General features: G+C 48.7%; 1 protein-coding gene across 13 annotated transcripts in view; it reads left to right on the top strand.

The window, feature by feature from the left end:
- The window catches only part of MEF2D (myocyte enhancer factor 2D), a 309,684-nt gene that overhangs the window by 219,277 nt on the left and 72,519 nt on the right, over positions 1-17,888 (top strand). For all 13 annotated transcript variants that reach the window (XM_040332929.1, XM_040332932.1, XM_040332940.1 and 10 more), the window contains one exon: positions 2,267-2,470. In XM_040332929.1, the coding sequence (XP_040188863.1) occupies positions 2,267-2,470 (204 nt within the window). The remainder of the gene's footprint in view (positions 1-2,266; positions 2,471-17,888) is intronic.

The raw sequence follows: 17,888 nt of genomic DNA, 5'->3' as shown, positions 1-17,888 counted from the left end.
TAGTAGTAGTAAAAGTGGTTTATTTTTACCAGCTTGTATTCCAGTCAGAGAACCAAATGGAGCTTGCTTAAGAGAAGGCACACCCATTCATGTCAGCAAATAAATGGGAACTTTCCATTTAGATGACTCAAAAGCTGGTACAAGCAAAAAAAGAAAAAAAATAATCAAGAAAGGTTAACGAAGTACAGCATAAAGGTTATAGAACTCCATGGGGGTATCTGGTGAGGATGATGGGTGACAGGGGGTGTGGTGTAAGGGATGCAGAGTGGTAGTGTGTGGTGTAAGGGAAGCAGGGTGATGGGGTATGGTGTAAGGGTTACACAGTGAATTGAGGGGGCAGGGTGAGGAAGCTAGGTGATGGGTTGTGTAGTGTAAGGGTTGCAGGGTGACCCAGCCCCTCACTCTGCACACTTTACCCCTTGCACCCCATCCCACAATGGAATGGGGTGTAATGGGTAAAGGGTGACATGGAGATGCAGGCTGAGGAAGCTGGCTGACAGAGTGTAGTGTATGGGTTTCCGTTTGATGTGGGGGTGCTGGGGTGTGGTGTTAGGGTTACCAGGTAACATGGATAGTGTGTAGTAAGGGAGCTAAACAATAGGGGATGCAGTGTCAAGATGACATGGAGATGCAGGATGAGGGGCTAGGTAAGGAGGGGGTGAGGTTTAAGGGTACAGGGTGACATGGGGGTTCATGGTGAGGAAACTGGATGATGGGAGGGGTGTATGGTTTGAAGAGCAATATGGGGGTATTGGTAGGTGGAGGTGCAGGATGAGGAGTGATAGGGGTGTGGTGTAAGGGCTATACAATAACATGGGGTTGCAGGAGAAGGAAGCTGGGTGACAGGGGGGGGGGTGTTGTAAGGGTTGCGAGTGATATGGGGGTGATGTGGTTTGTTGTAAGGGCTATACAATAACATGGGGTTGCAGGAGGAGGAAGCTGGATGACGGGGTGTGGTATAAGGGTTGCGAGTGATATGGGGTTTAGTGTAAAGGCTATGCAATAACATGGGGTTGCAGGAGGAGGAAGCTGGGTGACAGGGGGGTGTGTTGTAAGGGTTGCGAATGATATGGGGGTGATGGGGTTTGTTGTAAGGGCTATGAGATAAAATGGGGTTGCAGGAGGAGAAGGCTGGGTCACGGGGGAGTGTAGTATAAGGGTTGCGAGTTATATGGGGGTGATGGGGTTTGTTGTAAGGGCTATGCAATAACATGGGGTTGCAGGAGGAGGAAGCTGGGTGACCGGGGGGGGGGGGTGGTATAAGGGTTGCAAGTGATATGGGGGTGATGGGGTTTAGTGTAAGGGCTATGCAATAACATGGGGTTGCAGGAGGAGGAAGCTGGGTGACGGGAGGTGTGGTGTAAGGGTTGCAGTACGTTGTGTAAGGGGTAAATGGTGAGATGGGGCTGCAGGGTGAGGAAGCTGGGTGTTGGGGTGTGTTATAAGGGTGATATAGGGGTGCTGAGTAACAGGGTAAGGTGTAGAGTAAGGGAACTGAATAACGGGGGGTGTAATATCACATTGACATGTTGGGTTGAGGAAGTTCGGTAAGGGGAGGAGAGGTGAGGTGTAAGGGTTACAGAATGACATGGGTGTCCTGGGTAATGGGGTGTAATATAATGGTGATATGGGGGTGCTGAGTGACCAGGTAAGGTGTACAATTACTTGGTGATATGGGGGTGCTTAATAAGGGAAGTGATAAATAGGGGGTGTCACGTTGACCTTGACATGTCGTGTTGAAGAAGGGGAGATGAGGTGTAAGGAATGACATGGGTTTGCTGGGTGACGGTGGAGCAGTGTAAACCTTTCATTTCACCACCGTCACCCTTTACCCCCACATATCACCCATACATGGCACCCCCTCTCGCCCAGCCTTGACACCCTGTAACCCTTACACCTCACCCCATCACCACCATTGATTGATGGATAAATGCACAATGCTTGGTCTGTAATGGATTCTTCATTTCCACCACACAAGCAAATGGTCAGGCTTTGTTTATTGGCCACACTTGTAGAACAGGTGGCTTGGATAGCACAACAGGTGCTCTTTTTGTCTGTAGCACAGCTGAACACAATAACAAATCTCTTTCGCAAGTCGAATGAAGGGGGATTCACAAGGGTGCACAAGCGTAGTGACAGCTGCACAAGCGTGTGGTTTAACCCCTCCGCTTCCCCTTTTGCTCTGTGAAAAAAATGTTTCCAACAAGTTGGCGTGACTTTTGACGGCCATTTGACGCCTCTTTATTCTTTCTCTCTCTCCCCGTAGGTGACGTTCACCAAGCGCAAGTTTGGCCTGATGAAAAAGGCCTACGAGCTCAGCGTCCTGTGCGACTGCGAGATCGCCCTCATCATCTTCAACCACACAAACAAACTGTTTCAGTATGCCAGCACCGACATGGACAAAGTGCTGCTGAAATACACAGAGTACAACGAGCCTCACGAGAGCCGGACTAATGCAGATATTATAGAGGTGAGCACTTAACTGTATTATGCAAAGAAAACCGTTGGTCGGAATATTCCTCCAATGTTCTGGAATGTTCTCTGAAGCATACCCAGAGCCATGGTAGTCCTTCCTCAATCCCCTTCCTACCCGGGCAACCCATTATTCTTCTTGGTGCTTTATTCTAGGAGACCTAAAAAATAGACTTGTAATGCTAATGAAGAGAGGGGGTCATGTCTAACCAGGTCTATTGGATTACATTCTCGTCTAGGGTTCCGCCAGCAGTAGCCAGCGTTTCCTTAAGCCATGGTGGCCCTTCCCTAAACCAAGTCCTTCTCTACCCACCTGGACAACCCATTATTCTTCTTGGTGCTTTGTTCCAGGAGACATGAAAATAGACTTGTAATGCTAATGAAGAGAGGGGGACATGTTTGACCAGGTCTATTAGATTACAGCAGTCATTCTCATCCAGGGTTCCATGGAACCCTAGGGTTCCGCCAGCAGTAGCCAGCATTTCTTTATCGTACATCACGGGACACAGAGCGGCATTCATTACTATATGGGTTATATGGAGTACCTTCAGGTGTAGACACTGGCAATCTCAAACAGGAAATGCCCCTCCCTATATAACCCCCTCCCATAGGAGGAGTACCTCAGTTTTTCCGCCAGTGTCTTAGGTGTTAGTCATGGTTTAGCTTGCCTCCACATCCTTGGGATTAGGTGAGCTAACCGGTTCTGTCCAAAAAAGCCTCAGCGCTAAAGTGGTCAGTAACCGGACCCCAAACCCTTGGGGTATAGCCCATAATGCTTTTCTTTTTAGAGAGCTGGACCCTGGGCCCAGAACTTAGAAACCTTTGGGTGCCTAATGTTTCTGTTGCCAGAGTGCTATATGGGCCCAGGACAGTGGATCCTTCATAGGAACCCAGGGCCTGAAGGTCTAGACATCCCCACCGAGATGGGGGAAGATTGGGCCTCTTGCTTGGCAAAGTCCTGCGGCATGGAGCAGGTAAGTGAGGGGAAAACTTGCGGAACTTGGTTCTTAGCAGGTTTTTTCTGGGGGGTCACAGGGGACATGCCTAAAGTTATGCACTGCATCTGGCAAACTAGTCACATATCATAAAGATAGGATGGCTCTATATGTATTATTCCCCATAAGATGTGACCTCCCTTGTAGTGTTGGAAAAGCATTGAGTGGGGCCTGTGTGATATAAAAGTATAAGTGTGTGTCAGAGAGCTGTGCTTACCTGCAAGCCTCCAGGCGATGCTCCATTCAGTCTTCCTCCTCACGGCCTGCAAAGCAGGCAAAACGCTGACCTCCTCATGGTTCCAGGCTGCAGGCTGCAGTTTGCTGGAGCAGAGAGGTCCCTTCCCCCCCCCCCCCCCCCCCCCCCCCCCTGTCGGGAGGGGCATTTCCTGTTTGAGATTGCTGGGGGGGAAGGGCGGGTCAGTGGCTTAAGGAAGGGGCGGCCCTTCCTTGTTTGTTCCATATAGCTCATTCAATACTTTGGAACTGAGGAGGAAAGACCAGAACGGCAAGCACGGGGCGCCGAGGACACACAGTGGCCAGAAAGAATATTGCAGTCTTCAGAAAGACTGTTTTCAAGCCTAGGAATAGGCTGTTTCTTTTCCATCTCATAGTTTTTCTTGCAATACTACTCAGGGGGACAGAATGTTTTTTCTTTCCTAGATTTGAAAAAAAAAAAAAAAAAAGTGTCATCTAGGGGAGAGGAAGCATTTTTTTTATCCCCCAAACAGGTGTTTGGGCATTTAACTATTTATAAGTCCCAGGTACCAATAAGTAGCAGGTGTACCTCGGTATTGTACCATGGCATCAAAAAACAAGGGTACAAGAGGTGGGGATTCCCCCAGAGAGTCTGAGGTCTCGGACAAAGCTATGCCGCTGCTTTCCCCACAGGGAGCCTTGGGGCCATCGGGATCTGGGGCTGGAGCTGACGCGGGTCAGTCCAACCCTAAGATGGTCACGGAGGAGGTATTACTCACCTCTTTAAAAGAGATGCAGAAAAGCATGGGTAAAATGATAGCCGCAGCTATGCGGGGCAGTAAGCGGAATAGATCTCCGTCGCCCGAGCGCGGACCCTCAGAAGAGGAGGTCCTTTCCTCAGGGGAATTGGACGACCTCTTGGACAAGGACCAAGTAGGTTCAGGGATCGAGGATCCGGATACAGAGGAGTCTGGGGCAGTCTCCCTGAGGGAGAGCTGGTGGATTCAAGGATTGTCGGACTTGGTCCATAGGGCATTCAACTTGCCAGTACCAGATCTCCAGGTATCGACGGTTTCAGCTTTGGGCTCACTGAGGGCGCCTCAAAGCAATGCTGTGTTTCCGATCCATCCTCTATTAGAGGGAGTTTTGTTCCAAGATTGGAACAAGCCAGATAAGATCTTCTTACCACCTAAGAAGTTCTCTGTCCTATATCCTATGGAAGAAAATTTTTCCAAAAGATGGGCTACTCCTGCAGTGGACGCAGCCATCTCATGTGTTAACAAATCGTTAACATGCCCTGTAGAAAACATACAGGTGTTCAAGGATCCAGTTGATAAGCGCTTGGAAGCACTACTTAAGAACTCCTTCACTACTGCAAGGGCAGTAGTACAGCCAGCTGTGGCTGCGATTGGGGTCGCTCAAGCATTATCGGATCAATTTAAGCAGATGCTTAAACTTATTCCTGCCCAGCAGGCAGAAGAATTTTCGGATGTCCCTAAGGCCATATGTTTTACGGTAGACGCAATCAAGGATTCTATCCAGCAAGCGTCACGTTTATCGTTATCCCTTATCCATATGAGAAGACTCTTATGGTTAAAAAGCTGGGAGGCTGAGCCCCCATGCAAGAAGCTCCTGGTAGGGTTCCCCTTCCATGGAGGACGACTCTTCGGAGAAGACCTAGATAAATACATTCAGACCATTTCAAACGGCAAGAGTACTCTCTTGCCAACTAAGAAGAAGGTTCAGGGGCCTGCGTTTAAACGACAGTATTCCCCTGGGCAGGGGCCCTCTAATGCCAAGCAGTATCGACGGCCTCCTGCAAAAGCAAACTTCGGCTTCAACAGCAAATCACAAGGACAGGCTGTTAGAGGCAAAAGGCAGTGGTTTCGCAAACCAGCAAAACCAGCCCCCAAGCCAACCTTATGAAGGGGCGCCCCCACCCACGAAGGTGGGGGGAAGGCTGCGACTCTTTTCAGAGATTTGGGAAGCCAGCATTCCCGACGAGTGGGTACGGTCTTCCGTGGCCACAGGCTACAAATTAGATTTCCTAAGGTTTCCTCCTCCTCATTTCCAGAAGTCGAGGATTCCAAACGATCCGGAAAAGGGAGCCGCATTAAGATCGGCATTAGATCATCTACTTTCCCAGGAAGTAATAGTAGAGGTACCAGTCCTGGAACAGGGGCTGGGTTTCTACTCCAACCTATTCATCATCCCAAAATCCAATGGAGATGTCAGGCCAATTTTGGACCTAAAGATGGTAAATGCATATCTAAAGATCCGCTCATTTCGGATGGAATCCGTGCGGTCAGCAGCTGCCACACTCCAGAAGGACGACTTCATGGCGTCCATAGACATAAAGGATGCCTACCTTCATGTTCCAATTTATCAGCCACATCAAAGATATCTACGCTTCATGGTGGCTTCGCGTCACTTCCAATTCGTGGCGCTTCCCTTCGGGTTGGCTACGGCCCCCCGGGTGTTCACGAAGGTCCTAGCTCCGATCCTAGCCAAGCTAAGGATCCAAGGGGTCACGATCCTAGCATACCTGGACGACCTCCTAGTCATAGACCACTCGTCTCCCGGCTTGGAGCGAGCAGTGGCCCTCACGGTCCAATACCTCGAGAGGTTCGGCTGGGTCCTAAATCGAGAAAAGTCAGCTTTCCAGCCCACAAGGCAGTTGGAATATCTCGGCATGAGATTAGACACAGAACAACAAGGAGTGTTCCTACCTCTGAGGAAGGTAAAAGCCATCAAGGAATTAATCCTACTGGTTCTAAGCACTCGCATCCTACAGGCAGCCATCCTGTCAGCATGGAGCAGAAGGCCACAGGCCTTGGATATCCCGTTGCCGCTCTTATCAAGAGTCCGACAAAGTCTGTGTTGGTGGTTAGACCCTCAGAATCTACTGAAGGGGAAGTCTTTCAGCCCAGTGGCTTGGAAGATAGTGACCACAGATGCCAGCCTGACGGGCTGGGGAGCAATTTTGGATGGTTGCACTCGCCAAGGTACTTGGGCAAAGCCAGAGAAGCAGTTGCCCATCAACATCTTGGAGCTCAGAGCTGCTCGACTAGCCCTCAGGGCTTGGACGTCAAAATTGCAGGGGTTCCCGGTGAGAATTCAATCAGACAATGCCACGGCCGTGGCATACATAAATCACCAAGGGGGAACCAGGAGTCAAGCCGCTCAGAGAGAGGTGAGCTTGATTCTCCTATGGGCAGAGGCGCATGTGCCCTGCATATCGGCAATATTCATTCCAGGAGTGGACAACTTTCAGGCGGACTTCTTAAGCCGCCAGACTCTATGGCCGGGGGAATGGTCTCTGCATCCACAAGTCTTTCAAGCACTCTGCCAAAGATGGGGAGTGCTGGACGTGGATATCATGGCATCGAGACTCAACAAGAAACTAGACAGGTTCATATCCCGCTCAAGGGATCCGATGGCCTGCGGAACCGATGCGTTGGTTTGCCCTTGGCATCAGTTCAAACTTCTTTATGCGTTTCCCCCGCTCCAGTTACTACCCCGCCTGCTGCGCAGGATCCGGGTGGAACACATACCAGTCATCCTGGTAGCTCCAGCATGGCCCAGAAGGGCATGGTACTCACTCATCCTAAAGATGGTAGTGGGAGACCCTTGGACTCTTCCTCTACGGCCAGACCTGCTATCGCAAGGTCCGATCCTCCACCCTGCCTTACGGCATCTAAATTTGACGGCCTGGAAGCTGAATCCCTGATTCTCAGGGGTAGAGGTCTGTCTCAGAAAGTAGTCTCTACCCTAATCAGAGCCAGGAAACCGGTCTCTAGGGTGATTTATTACAGGGTCTGGAAGGCCTATGTAGGCTGGTGTGAGTCCAAGCGATGGCTTTCTCGCAAATTTACCATCGATAGAGTATTAAGTTTTCTCCAGCTAGGAGTGGATAAAGGATTGGCATTAAGCACAATCAAAGGACAGATTTCTGCTCTGTCAGTGTGGTTTCAGCGGCCGCTGGCCACCCACTCGCTGGTTAAGACCTTCCTTCAAGGGGTCTTACGTATTAGACCTCCAGTTAAATCCCCGCTTTGTCCGTGGGATTTAAATCTTGTTCTGTCAAGTTTACAGAAACAACCGTTTGAGCCGTTGGCTGAAATTCCTTTGGTTCTACTGACAAGGAAGTTAGTATTTTTGGTTGCCATAGTTTCCGCAAGAAGAGTTTCGGAGCTAGCGGCCTTATCCTGTAAGGAACCATATCTTGTTTTTCATAAGGACAGGGTCGTTCTCCGCCCTCATCCTTCCTTCCTACCGAAGGTCATATCCAGTTTTCATTTGAACCAGGATTTGGTATTACCATCCTTCTTCCCTAAACCTACTTCCAGAAAGGAAGGGTTGCTGCATACCTTGGATATTGTCAGGGCCATGAAGGCCTATCTTAAAGCTACAAAGAAGATCCGGAAAACAGATGTGCTGTTCATTCTACCGGATGGGCCCAAGAAGGGGCAGGCAGCTGCAAAGTCCACCATTTCTAGGTGGATTAAGCAATTAATCACTCAGGCCTACGGCTTGAAAGGGTTGCCTCCTCCAGTATCATTAAAGGCTCATTCTACTAGAGCCATGGGCGCCTCCTGGGCAGCACACCACCAGATCTCTATGGCTCAAGTTTGCAAGGCGGCAACCTGGTCTTCTGTCCACACGTTTACAAAATTCTACAAGTTGGACGTAAGAAGGAATACTGATACTGCCTTCGGGCAGGCAGTGTTGCAGGCTGCAGTTTGAGACCCTCGGATTCCGGGGGCTCCTCTTTTTTGAGTTAAATTTAAAATTTAAAATTATTTTTCTCAACTAAGTTGGATTTATTATGATTTGAGTATATCTCTAAATTAAATCCTTTTGTCTTGGAGATGTTCTCCCTCCCCTCATTGTAAGCATTGCTTTGGGACATCCCATATAGTAATGAATGCCGCTCTGTGTCCCGTGATGTACGATAAAGAAAAAGAGATTTTTAATACAGCTTACCTGTAAAATCTTTTTCTTGGAGTACATCACGGGACACAGAGCTCCCACCCCTCTTTTTTGAGGACCATTTTGGGAGGCATACTGCTTGCTACAAAACTGAGGTACTCCTCCTATGGGAGGGGGTTATATAGGGAGGGGCATTTCCTGTTTGAGATTGCCAGTGTCTACACCTGAAGGTACTCCATATAACCCATATAGTAATGAATGCCGCTCTGTGTCCCGTGATGTACTCCAAGAAAAAGATTTTACAGGTAAGCTGTATTAAAAATCTCTTTTTCCTTAAGCCATGGTGGCCCTTCCCTAAGCCAAGTCCTTCTCTACCCACCTGGACAACCTATTATTCTTCTTGGTGCTTCATTCCAGGAGACATGAGAATAGACTTGTAATGCTAATGAAGAGAGGGGTCTTGTGTCTACCAAGCACTAAAAATGTATTGGGGAATCAATGGTCAATCGTTGGTGTCCAGTGGGAAGAATGGCTGAAATTCCAGCCTTAAGGACAGCTTAAAAAAAAATGGCTCTGGCCAGTAGTGCTGGCCCTGGAACTATGTAGGCGCCATCAAATGGGGAGGTAAATTGGCTACGGCTCAAGGAACCCCTATTATCCTCTGGAGGAACTCTAGTTGAGAGCAGTCTTGTCAAACTCTAGTACCTATTGAAGGAGGCGCGGCGTGGGGGGTATGTTTGAGGAAGAGAGGGGGAGCCTGACTAGGCCTGTTACATTAGAGTTTGGGCAGCATGGTCAAACTCTGTTGCCTATTGAGGGTGACCGTTCTTGGTACCCATCGCTCAACCATAGGTAGACACACAAATGCGAATTCTATAAGGGTAGCTAAGCCTATGAAACTGGTTGTTGGTACTATGCCTATTTTTCGGAACATCTACAGTACTTCTGTAAGTTCAGTTGGGCTTTATATCATTCAAAGCTGTCTTCTCTCATCAGGCGGCCTCGGTACACAAGTCTTTATTTGTCGTTTTTACAAAAATAGCAGGAGACATTTTTAAAACCAGGGCAAGCTGAAGACAGGGCGCCGTTGTCAATATTTGCGTGATTTCTCATAATTATAGTGCTACGTTTTTTGGGTTGTGGGAAGAAACTGACATAAACACGAGTGATGAAGGTACAGTCCATGCAGAGAGGTCCCTGCTGGAAGGCTAACCAGGGCCCCAGCGCTACAAGGAAAGTGTGCTAACTACTTACCCACCGTATTTAATACATTTACATTTTTTTTTTTTTTTTAACATGTATTTATATTTTTGTGCAGTTATTGCTCCTAAAATATTTTATAACACACCACTCCCTGTTGGTGTCTTTCATATCCCGTAAGGTAAATAAATGGCCTGACCTTCTCCGGGTTTTATGAAGGTCCCCCAGTCATTTTGGTTTGCATCATGGCAAATAATTTTTAGAGTAGGTTTACCGCAGAGGATTGTGGGGGTTTTATAGAGGGCCTCAATACCGCTTTCAGAACGGCCGCGCTTTTCATGCACTTTGCCTGTATTTATTGCCTGGGTTGACATTTTAAAGCCCAATTGGATTTTTAGTTTTAAATACAAGCTGAGCCCTGGTTCACACTGATGCGATGCGGGAAACGCAGCGAATCCTGTGCGTTTCCCGCACCACATTGCAATCGCACGGCGTCTGAGATCTGCTGTGGGTGTTGGATCAGACTAGGAAGGACCCTTGCTCTGTGTGTGAAAGCAGTGGTCTCTTCGCAGAGCTTCTACATGCCCCTCCTCTCCCCCACTGCAAATCCTAGAGATTCCCAATTAGCAGGGAGCATGACCTTTTGCTGATTGCAGGGCTATCGGTCTGACTCGGCAGGGGACATGTCAGACCTTTGCAGAGTGACCACTGCTTCCACGCAGAGAGCAAGAGTCCTTCTGTTTGGGGTCTCTCTATGTGTGAAAGCAGTGGTCTCTTTGTAGAGGTTCAATGCGCCCCCCGACTGGGCAGGGGACATGACAGACTTTGGTAGAAAGACCACTGCTTCCACGCAGAGAGCAAGAGTCCTTCTGTTTGGGGTCTCTCTACATGTGAAAGCAGTGGTCTCTTTGTAGAGGTTCAATGCGCCCCCCGACTGGGCAGGGGACATGACAGACTTTGGTAGAAAGACCACTGCTTCCACGCAGAGAGCAAGAGTCCTTCTGTTTGGGGTCTCTCTACGTGTGGAAGCAGTGGTCTCTTTGTAGAGGTTCAATGCGCCCCCCGACTGGGCAGGGGACATGACAGACTTTTGTAGAACGACCACTGCTTCCACGCAGAGAGCAAGAGTCCTTCTGTTTGGGGTCTCTCTACGTGTGGAAGCAGTGGTCTCTTTGTAGAGGTTCAATGCGCCCCCCGACTGGGCAGGGGACATGACAGACTTTTGTAGAACGACCACTGCTTCCACGCAGAGAGCAAGAGTCCTTCTGTTTGGTGTTCTGGCAAGGGACAGGCTTTTTTTACTGCAGAGAAGGGTCCTTGCTCTGTGTGAAAGCAGTGGTCTCTTTGCAGAGGCTCAAAATGCCCCCCTCAACTCTTGGAGATCTCCAATCAGCAGAGAGCACATCCTTTGCTGATTGCAGGGCTATAGGTCTGACTCAGCAGGAGACATGTCATACCTCTGCAAAGAGACCACTGCTTCCACACAGGGAGCAAGTGTGCTTCTGTTTTGTGTTCTGGCAAGGGACTGGCTTTTTTTTACTGCAGAGAAGGGTCCTTGCTCTGTGTGAAAGCAGTGGTCTCTTTGCAGAGGCTCAATGTACCCCCCTCAACTCTTAGAGATCTCCAATCAGCAGGAAACACAACCTTTGCTGATTGCAAGGCTATAGGTCTGACTTGGCAGGGGACATTTCAGACCTTTGCAGAGAGAACACCGCACAAAGAAACAGTCCTTTGTGGTGTTCTGTGTGTGAAAGCAGTGGTCTCTTCTCAGAGGTTCTACATGCCCCCCAACTCCAAGTGATACCCAATCAGCAGGGAGTACAACCTCTGCTGATTGCAAGGCTATAGGTCTAACTCAGCAGGGGGCGTGTCAGACCTCTGCAACGAGACCACTGCTTCCACACTGGGAGCAAGTGTGCTTCTGTTTTGTGTTCTGGCAGGGGACAGGCTTTTTTACTGCAGAGAAAGGTCCTTGCTCTATGTGTAAAAACAGTGGTCTCTTCACAGAACTTCTACATGCCCCCCTCTCCCCCACCCCAACTCCAAGAAATCCCCAATCATCAGGAAGCATGACCTATGCTGATTGCAGGGCTATAGGTCTGACACAGCAGGGGACATTTCTCTATGTGTGAAAGCAGTGGTCTCTTTGCAGAGGTTCAATGCGCCCCCCGACTGGGCAGGGGACATGTCCGACCTTCACAGAGAGCATGGGTCCTTCTGTTTGGTGTTCTGGCATGAGACAGGCTTTTTTCTCCTCCGTTCATAGACGGACACAGCCTTCATTGACATTAGGGTTATGCTTCTTCCTACCAGGAGATTTAAACTCTCCTAGTGAAAGCGGATATAACCCTAATGTCAATGAAGGCTGTGTCCGTCTATGAACTCAGAGAAATGGATTTTACGGTGAGTACAAAAATCCTATTTTCTCTTCCGTTCATAGACGGACACAGCCTTCTTTGACAGTAGGGTTATATCCGCTTTCACTAGGAGAGTTTAAATCTCCTGGTAGGAAGAAGCATAACCCTAATGTCAATGAAGGCTGTGTCCGTCTATGAACGGAAGAGAAATGGATTTTACGGTGAGTACAAAAATCCTATTTTTTACTGCAGAGAAGTGTCCTTGCTCTATGTGTGAAAGCAGTGGTCTCTGTGCAGAGGTTCAACACACCACCTCCCTCTCCCTTAGAGCTCTCCAGTCAGCAGGGAACATGACCTTTTCTGATTGGAGGCAGCTTCGAGCCTCTGCAGAGACACCACTGCTTCCACTTGATTGCCAATTGCAGAGCTATAGGTCTGATTCAGCAGGGACCATGGAAGACCTCTGCAGAAAGACCACTGCTTCCACACAGAGAGCAAGGGTCCTTTTGTGTGGCTTTCTGGCAGGGAACAGGCTTTTTTTGTGGTTGCTTTTTTGAAAATAATGAACTGTAAGACATTGAACATCTGTTTTAATGTATTTTGCTGACTTAAACTGAAAGTTCAATTGGGCTTTAAAACGTCGGCTGGAATTTCCTGCATTAGGTAAACTGATTTCCGACTCTCATATCAGACGTCCAATAAAGATTACAGGGCAATACACCTTTTCTTCCTTTAAAACCACCTCTATGCACACCTCCATGGACGCAATAAGTAGAAACTTTTCACTGTTTTTCTTGTAAACTCCGAGTTTATTTTTATTGTGCCCATGAATGTGTGCACAGAGGTTGTTTTTTTTTTACATGTATTGCCATGTAATCTTTATGGGGCGTCCGATATGAGATTCAGAAAACAAGGAAAAGCCGATTTTAGGTAATGTAGGAAATTCCGGGCTGAAGTTTTAAAACGCATATGAGCTTTCAATGTAAATCCCACTACACACCGTACATCAAAGGTGTTCAAAGTCTTACAGTTCAGTATTTTTTTTTCAAAGCAGCCACAGCTGAGTAGCCAAGCCTGTTCCCTGCCAGAAATACCCTTGTTCTCTGTGTAGAAGCAGTGGTCTTTCTGCAGGGGTGTGGCAGGCTCCCTGCTGAAAAAGAACTATAGCTCTGCCATTAGCAAAATGGATGCAGTGGTCTCTCTGTAGAGGCCCGACACTGCCTGCAGTCAGCAAATATCATGCTCCCTGCAGACTGGAGAGCTCTAGGGGGGCTGTTAAACCTATAGCTTTGCAATCAGCACTGTGGATACATTGACCTCTCTGCAGAGACCAGACGTGCCCCCTGATGTGTGACCTAGAGCTCTGCAATCAGTGACGTGGATGCGGTGGTCTCTCTAAAGCAGGGGTCTCAAACTGGCGGCCCTCCAGGTATTGCGAAACTACAAGTCCCATCATGCCTCTGCCTGTGAGAGTCATGCTTGTTACTGTCAGCCTTGCAATGCCTCATGGGACTTGTAGTTTTGCAACAGCTGGAGGGCCTTCAGTTTGAGACCCCTGCTCTAAAGAGACCTGATGTGCCATCAATTAAGTGAGACCTAGGGCTCTGAAATCGGTGCCGTGAATGCAGTAGTCTCTCTGCAGAGATCTGACATGCCCTCAATCAAGTGAGACCTAGAGCTCTGAAATCGGGGCCGTGAATACAGTAGTCTCTCTGCAGAGACCCGACATGCCCCCTATTGAGTATGACCAAGAGCTCTGCAATCAGTGTTATGGATGCGGTGGTCTCTCTGCAGAGACCCAATGTGCCCCCTATTGAGTGTGACCTAGAGCTCTGCAATCAGTGACCTGACGTGCCCCTTATTGAGTGTGACCTAGAGCTCTGCAATCAGTGACCTGACGTGCCCCTTATTGAGTGTGACCTAGAGCTCTGCAATCAGTGACCTGACGTGCCCCTTATTGAGTGTGACCTAGAGCTCTGTAATAAGTGCCGTGGATAGACTTAGTACACCGTCGTATCTAGGGTGCATATTTACGCTGGCCGCTAGGGGCGCTTCCGTAGATTTACGCCTTGAATATGTAAATGAGCTAGATGCGCCGATTCACGAACGTACTTGCCCCCGCTACGCCGTTTACGTTAGGCTTACGTCCGGCGTAAAGTTACCCCTGCTATATGAGGCGCAGCCAGTGCAAAGTATGGACGTCGGCAAGCGTATCTTTTTACGTTGTTTACGTAAGTCGTACGTGAATGGGGCTGTGCGTAGGTTACGTTCACGTCACAGGCATTGGGCCTGGCGTATCTAATGGAGTAAATTCGACGTGATACTGCGCATGCGCCGTACGATCGGCGCTTTATTTGCATGGGGTCACGGCTCATTTTAATAAAACACGCCCACCTCTTCCACATTTGAATTAGGCGGGTTTACGCCGGCCGATTTACGCTACGCCGCCGCAACTTACGAAGCAAGTGCTTTGTGAATACTGCACTTGCCTGTCTAAGTTGCGGCAGCGTAGCGTAAATAGGATACGCTACGCCCAAATAAAGATACACTCTCCTACGTGAATCTGGCCCTAAGTGATTGGAGTCTCTGAGGGGTTGGAGAACTTGACAGAACACTGGCGCCGAGTGAAAAGCTCACAAACGCTACTTGCGATTGGGAGCTTTCCGATCACGTGACTGCTGTGACAGGCAATCGCGGCGTTCACATGATCCAAAACCCCACCCTTTTTTTCCGGCATCAAAAAAAGGGCCAGGAGGTGCCAAACTGAGTTCATTTGGACTTTAAGACTGGAAACAGTTAACAATCTTCACAATATGACTTTTATGGCCTTTGGTGGCCTTTGTACGAAGGCGGCGTCATAACCCAGCAGTGTGACGCAAGCTCGCATTGTGGGGTGACACAGGAAAGAGGACAGGGACTGGGGGTGGGGGGAGAGCCATCATCGCTCTTGTCTGAGGATAACGCCAGAGCCCCCGTCCAGCAGAGTAATTAGCCCAGATAGCGTCCATTATGGGTTTTAATCAGCACAGCCTTTTAGAGACAATTGGCTTGATACCTTCTGCTTCCAATGCTATCGCTGGCAAGGCAGCGAGGAGGAAAACGTGTTATTTTAATGATAAGAGAAGCCAGCGCCAATCCAGAGCGAGTTTTATCTGGCAGATAACACGCTGATTAGGGCTCGGTGCTTGTAGGGTCTCCAGGGACGTTCATGGCTCCTTGCCTTATAAAGGAAACCGAGGTCTATCCGGAAGGAATGTTCCGTATTGTGTGTTAGAAACCTGGAAAAATAACATTATGTTTTTTTTTTTAATAAACTTTCATGAAAACGCCAGGGAAATTACTCGGAGAAGCTTTTATTTATAGCCGGCAGGCGGCGATTTAGTCGGCGGAGACCAGATTTTCATGAGACTGTTTGTAAGAACGGTAGAAAAAGGTAACGGTACTTGGCGGGGGGGGATTCAGAGATTAAGGCCTAGATTCACGTAGGGCGGCGTAAGTGTGGGCGGGCGTAGCGTATCGTATTTACGCTACGCCGCCGCAACTTAGAGAGGCAAGTGCTGTATTCACAAAGCACTTGCGTCCTAAGTTACGGCGGCATAGCGTAAATGTGCCGGCGTAAGCGCGCCTAATTCAAACTGTGAAGAGGTAGGCGTGTTTTATGGAAATAAAGCATGACCCCACGTAAATGACGTTTTGAACGAACGGCGCATGCGCCGTCCGTGGACGTATCCCAGTGCGCATGCGTCGGTTAGAATGCCTAAGATACGTCGAAAACTGCCTACGACGTGAACGTAACTTACGCACAGCCCTATTCGCGTACGACTTACGCAAACGGCGTAAAAAGATACGCTTGTTCCGACGTCCATACTTTGCATGGGCTGCGCCACCTAGAGACCAGCTTTAACTTTATGCTGGCGTATGTCTTACGTAAACGGCGTAACTAATTGCGACGGGCGGATGTACGTTCGTGAATCGGCGTATCTTGCTCATTTACATATTCGACGCGGAAATCAATGGAAGCGCCACCTAGCGGCCAGCGTAAATATGCACCCCAAGATACGACGGCGTAGGAGACTTACGCCGCTCGTATCTTGGCCAAATCTATGCGTAACTGATTCTATGAATCAGGCGCATAGATATGACGGCGGCCATTCGGACTTATGACGGCGTATCTGGAGATACGCCGTCGTAAGTCTTTGTGAATCTGGCCCTAAAAATATAGAAGGAAAGAGCAACACGTGACACCATTTGGTTGACCTTACGGGGCGTATTCACACCAGGTGCAGTAGGACTGCGTTGGGTGGCTATTCCAGTGCAGTCCCACTGCTGGACAAGGGCAAATGCCTCGTCTCCTACATGGGTGAAAAAAGAGCATCGCATGCACTACTCCCCTTTTTTTTTATATTTTTTTTAATTTAACACAGTGCCACACAATCCACGAGGAAAAGATTACAGGGCACACAGCAAAAAAATATGGGGGTCCTACACTATTCATAGAATAAAAATTCCACCGACTGCATTGTGAGCCTAATAAAATGACGCTGTGTGACATTTTAAGAAAGTTTTAAAAAAAATAGAGGGGATGAAATGCCGCACTGGTGTAAAGGGAAGCGAAAGCAGCTTCAGCCCGACTCCTCCTAGGCCACGCTCCAAAGCGTTTCGTCCTACCGCAGGAAATGCGTTGGACCGTGGCATGGGAGGAGCCCCCCCCCCCATTCTATTCAGTGCCAGGATACCCTTTGCTATGGTGGACATGCACGTGATCACGGCACCGGGTGCCCTATGATAGTCCCATTCCAGCTCTTGTGTTTTTTTCTTCTTTACCTAGTCGGTGATCGCTGATGTTGGTTGGTATAGGCAACGGCCCTGTTACGCCAACTGGCCGGCCAGCTTGCCGTGTAGGTAAGGCGAGTCCTCCTGGCAGCGTGCTTACACTAAGGGAGCGTAGAGTATTGCACTCCTCCTGCTGAGTCTGTGACATCCGACTTCGCTCCAGGGATCGATTCCTCTAGAGGGATCAGGTCACCTAAACCTCAGCATTTTTTTTTTTTTTTTTAATGACCGTACCCAAGCCTTGCCTGAAAGGAAAGCGTTGGTAAAGGAAGGCTCGATCTTTGTGCAGTCCATGTATCTGGGGCTTGGCTCACACAGAGCAAAAGCTCCCAATAACATCAGCAATGGGGCACAATTCCTTCCTGTGACACAAACGATGGGGCCATATCATCGCATGCATAATTGTGTGCTTTCCCTTTTTTATTAGTTGGGACTTTACCATTGTGCGCAAAATTGCGTGCTTTGCCTTTTTCATTAGTTTCTCCCAATGACACCAACAATGGGGCACAATTCCTTCCTTTGACACGAGCAATGGGGCTCTATCATCATTAATTTCTCCCAATGACACCAGCAATGGGGCACAATTCCTTCTTTTGACACCAATGATGGGACCATATCATCGTATGTTCCCAATGGCACTAACGATGGGGACACAATTCCTTCTTTTGACACCAACAATGGGGCCCCTATCATCATTAATTGCTCCCAATGGCACAATTCCTTCCTTTGACATGAGCGATGGGGCTCTGGCATCATTAATTGCTCCCAATGACACCGATGGGGCACAATTCCTTCCTTTGACACCAACAATGGGGCGCTATCATCATACGTTGCTCCCAATGACGCCAGCAATGGGGCACAATTCCTTCCTTTGACATGAGCGATGGGGCTCTGGCATCATTAA

Source organism: Rana temporaria, chromosome 13 (genome assembly GCF_905171775.1).
Source record: "Rana temporaria chromosome 13, aRanTem1.1, whole genome shotgun sequence".
NCBI lineage: Eukaryota > Metazoa > Chordata > Amphibia > Anura > Ranidae > Rana > Rana temporaria.
Note: the sequence above shows the minus strand (reverse complement) of the source record. Positions and strands in the feature narration are given on the sequence as shown.